Source organism: Cucurbita pepo, chromosome LG02 (assembly GCF_002806865.2).
Source record: "Cucurbita pepo subsp. pepo cultivar mu-cu-16 chromosome LG02, ASM280686v2, whole genome shotgun sequence".
NCBI classification, from domain to species: Eukaryota; Viridiplantae; Streptophyta; class Magnoliopsida; order Cucurbitales; family Cucurbitaceae; genus Cucurbita; species Cucurbita pepo.
In genome coordinates this window covers 11,516,585-11,526,538 of record NC_036639.1, presented here as the reverse complement: position 1 = coordinate 11,526,538, position 9,954 = coordinate 11,516,585, and the positions used below count along the sequence as shown (strand labels likewise).

Here is a 9,954-nt window from a genome sequence, read left to right as displayed (position 1 = left end):
CAACCGATGTGGGATCTCACAATCCACTTCTCCAATTGATGTGGGATCCCCCCAATTCACCCCTTCGGGGCCCAGAGTCCTTGTTGGCACACTGCCTCGTGTCCACCCCCTTCGGAGCTCAACATCCTCGTTGGTACATCGCCTGGTGTCCAGCTCTAATACCATTTGTAACGGCTCAAATCTACCGCTAACAAATATTGTTCTCTGTGGGCTTTCCCTTTCGAACTTCTCAAAGTTTTTAAAATGCATCTCCACACCCCTACAAAGAATGTTTCGTTCTCTCCAATCAATGTGGGATTTCACAATCCACCCTCTTTCAGAGCCCGGTGAACCGATCTCCCTTTCAACCGATATGAAATCTCATGACTAAAGAATGACCTTTCCGCATACATAAAGATACTTTTATAACTTAGACTAAAAAAATATGAATGTCAAATACCACTGAATAATCAGACAATATAAAGCTCCTGCACGTCATTATGAAAATGAAAATGGGAATTGCCTACTGGGGGTTCAATTTTGAGTACACTACAAGTAAAACCATTGGAAATCGGCCTTCCTACGAAACTGAGCGGCCTGTTAGTTTTTTGTGAAATCTTATTCTCAGAACCAACTTTTAGCCAATTTCAACAATGGGTTCAAGTGTAAAAAAGCCGCACCCATGAACTTGGCCTCTGGTTGAGCTGTCTGTCGAGACATCAAAGACAACTTCAACAGTAACAAAGTGAGCCTCTGATTCATCATAGGACATACATGAAACTTGGTACAAAACTCATAACAGCTTTAACCCAAATGAACAGACAGCATTGACATGGCCATAATAGAGTTTGGATTTGGTTAAGGGTATGCATTCGGTCCAAAGGAACATGTTTAACCATCAGAAGTTCGCATCCGTTCAATCATCGGAAGTCGCTGATTTGGGACGTCTGAAACTCTCACAGCCAGGGCAATTGTGCAAGCTCTCGTGAATATAAATATCACAATCAAGACAGAAGTGTTGTTTGCACTTTGGGCAAGAAACTCGGATGCCTGGGCTGTTACCTGTACCTAATATGAACAGAATGTACATTTCAATGAGTCAAAAGTTCGATGAACAGTGCAGAAATCATCCATATTTCTTCATAAAGTTGCTTCTATTGCCTTAAACAGGATCACATATGAGCAATGTAATAATCTTAAGTCACCCAATACAGAGACAACTTAAATCCCCATGAGATTGTTTCAGCATAGTACTGATGCAGCACAAAATTAGTAATGAAGAACGACCAAACCGTGAACAGACATTCTTTGCTTTAGGAATCAGACATTACGGGCCATTCGAAAATAGCACCCAGCTTAAAGAACCCCAAGTAAGAAAGACAAAAAGTCTGTTCTTTCCACTCCACCTGATTTTAAGGTATCCACGCTCACTAATCCGACACGTACATTATATTATAAGAAGACCGTAATTCCAAGTATCATGTTTATTTGAGTTCTTACCAGGGTTTGTGAAGTTTTCTTGGCAGCCAAAGCAAACTTTCGGTAGTTGATGTCGTGGATCATGAAATAGTTTATCAGAAACTTCATCAAATGGTATAATCGGAAAGAGATGATGGTACGACCTAGCCAAATGAGGTGAAGAAATAAGTGTCAATCCACAAATTCGACACTCAGTTGGCAGCTCGCAAACTCGAGCTTTGCATCGAGGGCAAGTATAGCCCCCTCCAACTTTAGCTTCCTTGTGACACGAACAAATCGCAATAGAACTCTCCCCTGCTCTTTGTGGAAACCCCATCTTGATCAAATTAGGCATTGCAGAGTCTGCTATTGCTGGGGGTGGAGGTGCGTGCTCTAATAGCAACTCTTTGAAATGGGACTACAAAAAAGGCAAGTTTTACACAAACATTTAGCGAAGTACTCCCATATAAAAACATCAACAGAGTCTTGCTGCAGTAATTTTATGGTTAGTTCTTCATTTTAGGAAACCGACACATCCAATTAAACTCACCTNACACAAACATTTAGCGAAGTACTCCCATATAAAAACATCAACAGAGTCTTGCTGCAGTAATTTTATGGTTCGTTCTTCATTTTAGGAAACCGACACATCCAATTAAACTCACCTCATCCAATGCGACCGAGTACGAGCCACCGGTTTCCTGACAGAGATGTCTGCATATAAAAAGTTCAGCAGTAAGACCAATTACTGAACACCTTATTTTAGATGTTTTGCATTTCTGAACTGTCTCCATTATATCTCCAGGATCACAGGAATTGAGAGCAGAGTATAAGATTAAAACTTCTCTATGCCCATATGATGGTATTTGATTTAGATAGCCACAAACAAGATCCAGACCATTCTGCAAGGATGCTTCACCTGAGCATTCCAGTTTCCCCATTAATGCTTTAACATGGGACTCAGGACTCCCACCAAGATCTGTTAAGCTATGAGCAACTCCATCCTTTATAGTCACCAAACCAATCTGACTGAGAGGATTTTGGTCAAAGAATTCCCTGACAAAAGCTTCCACATGTTTTGCAACCACAGCCATTCGACTCGGTCGAAAATCCATTTCCGCTGCTGCCTGCATGTCGAGAGATACGCAAAATAAGAGAAATAGATAAGGAAAAACCACCATTTCATCACTTCTACAGTTCCTATGGACAGAAATTCATGCTCTAAACTATACTCATTCAGAAAATACTTCCCAGACCCTTCCTAACATAATCAGAGAACAAACAANAACTCATTCACATAATACTTCCCAGACCCTTCCTAACATAATCAGAGAACAAACAAGTTGGGAAAATGAGATTATACCACATTATAGTTCTTGGGAGAAGTCCATGTTTGATAATCATTTGATTGTTAGTATTTGGTTTCTGGAAATTAAGATTACTTGAAAGTTTGTTTGTTTTGTGATCTACTCCATATTTTCAATGAAAAACATTTCAGCAGAGATTCGATGCATTTAACTTGATGAACATCAGAAATCCCTTTTCTCAATAAGAACATCAAAAGCGAAGGCATAGGTGAAATTAAATCAAATAGCAGGAAGTAATAGAGACATGAATGAAAAGGGAAACCANTATGCATTTAACTTGATGAACATCACAAATCCCTTTTCTCCATAAGAACATCAAAAGCGAAGGCATAGGTGAAATTAAATTAAATAGCAGGAAGTAATAGAGACATGAATGAAAAGGGAAACCAACCCTGGAGAAATCAATGACGACATAGAGATAGCGAATAAGACCCTTTTGAATTCGAGCAGTGGTTGCTAAGGAAGAAAGTGAACGAAGACGTCTGCGATATTGGGCATGGAAAATGGCCTTATTGTCAATCGGCCGAAGAAGCCCAGACTCGTCCTCTTGTAGGGCTTCCCACGACCTATCATCGGCATAAGTCCTTTCCCAGGCCGCCATTCCGCCATTGGCATCGTCATCATCGTCTTCTTCTTCGGCCTCACCATTTAATCGCCGATTTTCGCCATTGTTCATGGTTTTTCCTAAGGAATTTCTTGAGGGTTTTGGAATGAGATCAAATTGATGAACCCCCAATATCGAAAACAATCTATACTTGGAGAACAAGCAGCATTAGGGAAGTTAAAGAGTAACAGTTGGTAGGTCAAAAGAATTGGAAAAATGAGGGCCAATTCGGGGATNGAGTTAAAGAGTAACAGTAGGTAGGTCAAAAGAATTGGAAAAATGAGGGCCAATTCGGGGATTGAAGGTGCGCTGAGGAATCGATAATGACGAACTGAGGTGGATATGAATTTGATGGGTGGGATTCGAGTGTGAAGAGAAGAGATGAGAGAACAGTGGCAGTTGTAATGGTGTTCAGTGGCAGAGGCAGAAAGTGAGCGCTTAGGAAATGTTTCGGCGTAGACTGTACTTGTAATGCTAATGTCATTGGGATTTTTTAGGGATGCCTAATTTTTTTTTGGGCCATCATCTTTCAAACCCATGTGGTTGTATATATAAATCTTTCCGGGGTTGTTGATACTTTCTTGTCGGTTCCTTCTTTCATTACCCGAGCTTGAAGAAGGAAGAGATAAGGGAGTCTTATGGAGAACGTGGTTAGAAATCTATAATAGAGTTCAGATCGCTCCCAGTGATCTCAGTCGGTTCGGTTGTGTTTGACATTTTTCTTCATGGAGAAGGAGGAGATAAGAGGGCTCTACGAAGAATATGGTCAAAAATCCAGAATAGAGTCCAGATCGCTTCCGGTAATCTCAGTTGGTTCGGATTGCGTCTAGGCCTCTCTTCAACTTCTTTACTTGATATGCACTTAATCATGTTCAAGTTACCTTACATTTTAGTTCTATTTTCTTTAAACTTTTTTTAAATTATAAAAACACTCTTTTACATCATAAAAACACTCTTATTCATTTAAAAAATTTGAAAATTATACTTAATATTTCATAAAGATTTCACAATTATCGAATAAATATGTTAGAAGATTAGATAGAGAATCTAGATAAGATAACTTGGTATCGACTTTTTATCCAACATAAGATTAAAATTTCTACTATCAATAACATTAAAACATTTACATTTTAAAAAAATAGAGATATTTTTTAAACAAAGAATATTTTAATTATATATAATTTAGCCATAGCCATTTTTTCTCTTAAAGTTTGAAGAGATATCTGCCTACCTCAAATACATTCCAAGATCAAATCATCATGGTTAGAATGAAGAATAAGATCGAGAACAATAAATTGTGCATTCAATTAATTTCATTCTAATTTATTTAATTAATTTTAATCATGTTCGAACTTGTAAATAGAACTAAAAGTGGTAGTTAATGGCAATCTCACATCTAAAAGGTGTGGGGAAATGATAAGACGACTTAAAGTTGTGTAAAACAAAAAGGCAGCCAAACAGAATTGTAAACTGTTCTTTGACAATTTCGGATTCAGGATCCTTGTGAATTGTGGTCAGTACAAACTATTGAAGAACTCCGACTAGGATACATCAACATTCAATCTGGGAAACTAAAGTTCTAAGCTTTCAGTAGGTAGGTCGACCCTAAGCAATTCCCCCAGGATGCATGTTTGTACAAAGGAGAAAAATTGTTGCATAAGCACATGTTTTGTTAGTTTCATGTAGCAGATATAGTGAGAAGAATGATGAAACCAAAAACACACATTGACTCACTCAGTCTACAGGCTCTGAATTCAGAACCGGATGAACTCTTAGTGCAGAAGAACCAAGGTGCATACCTCGAATGATTCCGTCGTATCCGACCTTGACTCTGTGACACAGGAGCAATATGGCGTCCCACAATGCTGTTCTTCCCTGAAAATAAAGATCATAACAGTTATTGTTGTCCCAATGACGTTTCAGATCAGATCGATTTTGGAACGTAACATTAAACATTATGTAATCTATGATATTGAACGAAGTCTAAGAATGATTTGAGCAAATAACGCGTTCAAAGGAAAACAACCTGAAGGGAAAACTGAAGCTTCTTATCCCAATACAAAGAGAAAACTGGGGGACTTTTCCTCCCAACAGCCAGTATGCAAGCTCCAGGGTGGATAATGGAAGGAGCACCATATATTATTGCTATGTACTTCTCGGGAAACCGTTCTTTTGGAGGAAGAACCCCCAAGAACAAAGGATTTTTACTGGACTGAGCTCCGGCATAGGTTGAAGGATCTAGATGTAGCATCCACTTCGGATGCTCAAGGTAAGCACAGAATAAATACAAGAGTAAGTGAGAATCGGTTGGAAGGTCAAGTGTCCATTTCTTGTTCTTCTTATCATATACCTCTCCAGTCACAAGATACTCGTAATTTTTCAAGCAGGATCCTTCAGAAAGCTCTGTGAAATTGGTAGTGGTCCAAATGTCAATTTAAAAAATGTAATCTACCATCTATTTTACAGAATTTAGATAGATGAATTAGTGGGAAAAGGGGAAAACGTGATAAACTGATCATATAGGATCTACGCCAACCTTTGATTCTTTGTGCTGTATAATCTGCTCGAATGCTACTTTGAGGCAGCAAGCCCTTGACCAATTCACCCTTCATCAAAGCAAGAAGTTTCTGGTGGTCTACAATGGCATCAACACACTCTTGCATGATGGGAACCGAGGGATTCTGCTGAGGAGACCGTTGTATATTCACTAGAGGCATCTTAACTGCATTGAAGATAGATGATTGCAAACAAAGCAATAATTATTACTATTATTATTTCTATAGAAAAGTAAGCTTCTTTTACTGAGACTGATGATAGAACAAGCAAATCAATCATAACCTAAACTCAAAAAAGGAAAAAAAAAATAATCAATTATAACCAGAAACCCATAGAAACATAAATTCTAGAAACTTTTGAAAAAAAATAAAAGGAAAACCTTACTTTTAGAAGCATCTATGGATTGCACAAGCGTTGCTCGTAACTGGTGGAGAAGTCCATCTTCATCAATGGCCAATGTTGGTTGCCATTCATTAGTCCTGTCAACGGAAGACACAGTAGGAAGGGTTCCAGAGGAATCGCCTACTGGACTTACTGTAATTGAGATACCGAGTTTAGCAGCCACTTCCTTTACCTTAAAGAACCATGAAGTTTAGCAGATTAATAATGTGCAAAGGATGTGTAAACTATCAAAATAATCATTGGTTTCATGTTTGTAACTCATCGTGCAACTAAGCAAAGACCACTCTCAAACACAGTTATAAATCAGACCAGTTTGATTCACACGTAAATCTCCATAATGAGACATACGAGGAAAAATGGAAATATTGGGAATATAAGTCATATGCCAACAACTATAGCTCCACAAGAACTAGAAATCTAGACACTAAAAAATTGAAATGTTCTAATATACAGGTTAAATTATACGCTATATCACAGGATTATATATATTTTTTTCCATGAAATATAATCTATATTTACACCAAAAACTTTATCACAACAAGTTAACATGCCCGATAGAATTCCTAAATTGTGGTTTATGAAAATCATTGAAATCCGAGTCAAGGAAAACAAAACTTAATTACTAAAGCACAAAGTAGACCAACCGTACCTGAACATGACTGGTTTCAATCTTTTCTACAAGAGGATTAAGCAGAATAGAAGAAAACCATTGCCTAAGACGATCACGCCATTCCTCGATTTGGGGATATACTCCCAAATGCTTGAAAGCTTCAACCATTTCCTCCATAGACATTGGAGAGGGAGCATCACCCTCTCCTTTCTTAGGAGGAGTTTTGAATTTCTGTGAACTTGGAGACATTCTTACAGGCCTCAAGGGAGTACTTCTGGTAGTTCCAGAGGTATTAGCTGAAGTATCAACAGTACTGGGACTGGTTTTACCAACACTGCTGATGGTGGGGGGTGGAGTAGCTAATTTTCCTGCAGACTCAGTTAACTTTTCATCTACTTCAGTAAGAAATCGTTCAAATTCTTCTTCGGACGTAATTTCTTTCAGAGAGGATACTCGTTTGCTTGACCATGAGGTACAAACCACAGAATCCCGTCCCGATGAACTCAGGCCAGAAGGCAATGGTGAGGCCACTCCAGAGACAAGATAAAACGAAGAATCAGAACCAGGGGACTTTGCAGGCGTTGTGAAAGACTGCATTTTACTTCCACTGACAGAGTTTGATTTATCTGTGTTTCTTTGAGATGAATAACCAAAACTGCCCATAGATTGATGAAGAGGAACAAGAACATCAGAAGAAGGAGGTGATGAGTAGGGTTTAGATTTTGGAGGTTTTAATGCCTTTTCAGATGTCCCATTCTCAACCTTTGGTTTTAATCCCATAAGCCCTAGCTGACGCTTGGAAAGAGGTGTTTGATCCTTGGAACCATTAGAGGCAGATACAACAGACACACCACCACTAAATCTTCTTCTATACAAGAATATTGCTTTGAAGAAAGCTAATACTGTTCCCAAAAATACTAAGCCTACCACTGTCTGTACAGCCTTGGCAGAAACATCTGAAGTATTGAAAAGGATGATATTCAAAAAAAGCAATACAGCCATAAGTGTTCAACGTGGTAGCTTAAACTCAAAGCAAACATACACAAATGAGAATAATATAGTAACTTACAGGCCGCCTCTTCAGGAATGTTTTTCACCTTCAAGCTGTCGATAATCGCATTCTCCCTTCATTAATTCAGAAGAAAAAGAATGCATTAGCTTCAGTTAACCGAGAAAACCAAAACCAAGAGCATAAAAGAAAATCTGAAGAAAAAATTCAGCAGAACTCTTTCTCAAGTACTCGTAATTTCTCGTTCACATTCAAGACAACATCCATAAAATCCTCATTCAGAACTAACGAAAAGCTTCACAGTCCACACAAAACAAAGCTACAGACAGAAAACGAAGATCGAAAAGTTCACTAAATAAAAAGGACGCAGCAGATCAAACTTTACCAGGAAACAATGCGAAGGAAGGCAAATGCAGATGCAGAGGAGAGGGAGAAGATGCAGAGGAAGGTGAACTTGGAAGGTTGGATGCTATTGACGGTTAAAGCGGCGGATAATGCCGGGTTCTGGTACGCCGAGAACTTCAAGGGCTTCGGAGAAGAAGAGCCATCGGCTCTTCCGCCATTTCCGGCAGCTTCCATCCGTATCAGGTCTGAATTTGAGATCCGATTTAGGGTTTTTGAAACAGAAACAGGTATTCGATCAGTACGCTACGACATTGGGGAAGACTTCTCAAAGATGCTCTTCTTGACAGAACCTTCGGCTTCAGTCCCTGCGTTTGAAAACGAACTAAAACCCATAACTTCCCAGGGTTTATCCCTTTCTCCCTTCTTCTACATTTTCCCTTTCTCTCCGTGAATAATTTTTTAATTTTTAATTTATTTTTTTATTTTAAATATTGAAATTAGTATAAAATTTTGACATTTGTGAGAGGTTATTTATATTTTTCGCTATTTTTTTGTTTTTTTTATCATTTATAAATATTTCAAAATTGAAATTTAGATCGGTTGATTTTTCATCTATAATAGGGTAGGTTACATGGTCGGGGTTGTGTTGGGTTGAGAGATTTTTTTTTTACCCAACCCAAAAATTTGGGTTGGTTGGATAACCCAATCCAAAACTTTTCACAACCCAACCTAACTCTTTATCTTCGAGTTGGGTTCGGGTTGGATACTGGGTTCTCAATTTTTTTAATTTTATTTATCCACGAGATACCATCTTAAATAAAATATATTAAAAGTTTGCCAACAAAACAAACCCAAATCAATTTATAATTATTGACAAAAAAAAAATAAATATATGTATATATATATATATATAATCAATAATAATAATAAATAAATTCAATAAAAATTTAGGAACAAAAATGGTACGATATTGTCATAAAACTAAGAATAACTAAATACCAACCTTTCTTGAGAATTGATTAAATAATAAAAATGTAAGAATAAATCATAAAATTAAATAAATAATAAAAATGATTAATTTAAAAGTATTGTATATAATAAAAATAAAAAATATATAAATATGTTTATTGAAATATGCTATTATATTATAATTTAAAATATGCTTTAAAATTATTTATATATAATTTATGAACAATTAACGTATAAGAATTTGTTTCAAAATTATATAAAAGAAATTAAACAAAATAATAAAAAGAAAAGGTATATATATTAGATGTTAAAAATAATAAAATAACAAAATAATATAACGGGAATATCCTTATACTGGACTCAGTACGCAAGTCTATTAATATGAAATGATTTTGAATATATTTTATATATTTTTATTTGGCTCGGGTCAACCCGACGGTTTTGCTCACGAACCCGAAATCAAACCGATTCAGTTCGAGTTTAGAAAAATAAACCCAACCCTACACGAAATGCTAATCCAACCCAATCCAACCCTTATAATTCGGGTTGGATTGGTTCGGATTGTCGGATTGTCGATTTAAATATACACTCCTATAATACGGTACGTGAAAGACTATAAAATAATATTACAATTTTTTAAAAACTTGAAACTCAA

The 9,954-nt window shown here is 37.0% G+C and overlaps 2 protein-coding genes across 2 annotated transcripts; both read right to left on the bottom strand.

Annotated features, from left to right (window-relative positions):
- Positions 1-446: 446 nt before the first annotated feature.
- Positions 447-3,638, bottom strand: LOC111789279 (general transcription factor IIH subunit 2). Its single transcript, XM_023669996.1, has 4 exons — positions 3,196-3,638; positions 2,103-2,564; positions 1,480-1,855; positions 447-1,047 (listed from the first exon to the last, which is right to left on the bottom strand). The coding sequence occupies exons 1-4, from the start codon at positions 3,478-3,480 to the stop codon at positions 896-898; spliced, it is 1,275 nt and encodes a 424-aa protein (XP_023525764.1). The 5' UTR covers positions 3,481-3,638; the 3' UTR covers positions 447-895.
- Positions 3,639-4,815: 1,177 nt separating this feature from the next.
- On the bottom strand, positions 4,816-8,761 carry LOC111785624 (transmembrane protein 209-like). The gene is made up of 7 exons (XM_023666000.1): positions 8,371-8,761; positions 8,046-8,101; positions 7,016-7,932; positions 6,349-6,538; positions 5,945-6,130; positions 5,435-5,811; positions 4,816-5,283 (listed from the first exon to the last, which is right to left on the bottom strand). The coding sequence occupies exons 1-7, from the start codon at positions 8,562-8,564 to the stop codon at positions 5,143-5,145; spliced, it is 2,061 nt and encodes a 686-aa protein (XP_023521768.1). The 5' UTR covers positions 8,565-8,761; the 3' UTR covers positions 4,816-5,142.
- Positions 8,762-9,954: the final 1,193 nt, after the last annotated feature.

Bases quoted from the DNA above. Each gene is read 5' to 3' on its own strand.
- LOC111789279 (XM_023669996.1), bottom strand. From the start codon at position 3,480: ATGAACAATGGCGAAAATCGGCGATTAAATGGTGAGGCCGAAGAAGAA. The intron at 2,565-3,195 runs GTTGGTTTCCCT...CTCGACATGCAG, and splicing joins TCGTCATTGATTTCTCCAGG to GCAGCAGCGGAAATGGATTT. The intron at 1,856-2,102 runs GTGAGTTTAATT...CCTTTTTTGTAG, and splicing joins ACTCGGTCGCATTGGATGAG to TCCCATTTCAAAGAGTTGCT.
- LOC111785624 (XM_023666000.1), bottom strand. From the start codon at position 8,564: ATGGAAGCTGCCGGAAATGGCGGAAGAGCCGATGGCTCTTCTTCTCCG. The intron at 7,933-8,045 runs GTAAGTTACTAT...TCAATACTTCAG, and splicing joins CATTCCTGAAGAGGCGGCCT to ATGTTTCTGCCAAGGCTGTA. The intron at 5,284-5,434 runs GTTGTTTTCCTT...CTTTATTTTCAG, and splicing joins AGCTTCAGTTTTCCCTTCAG to GGAAGAACAGCATTGTGGGA.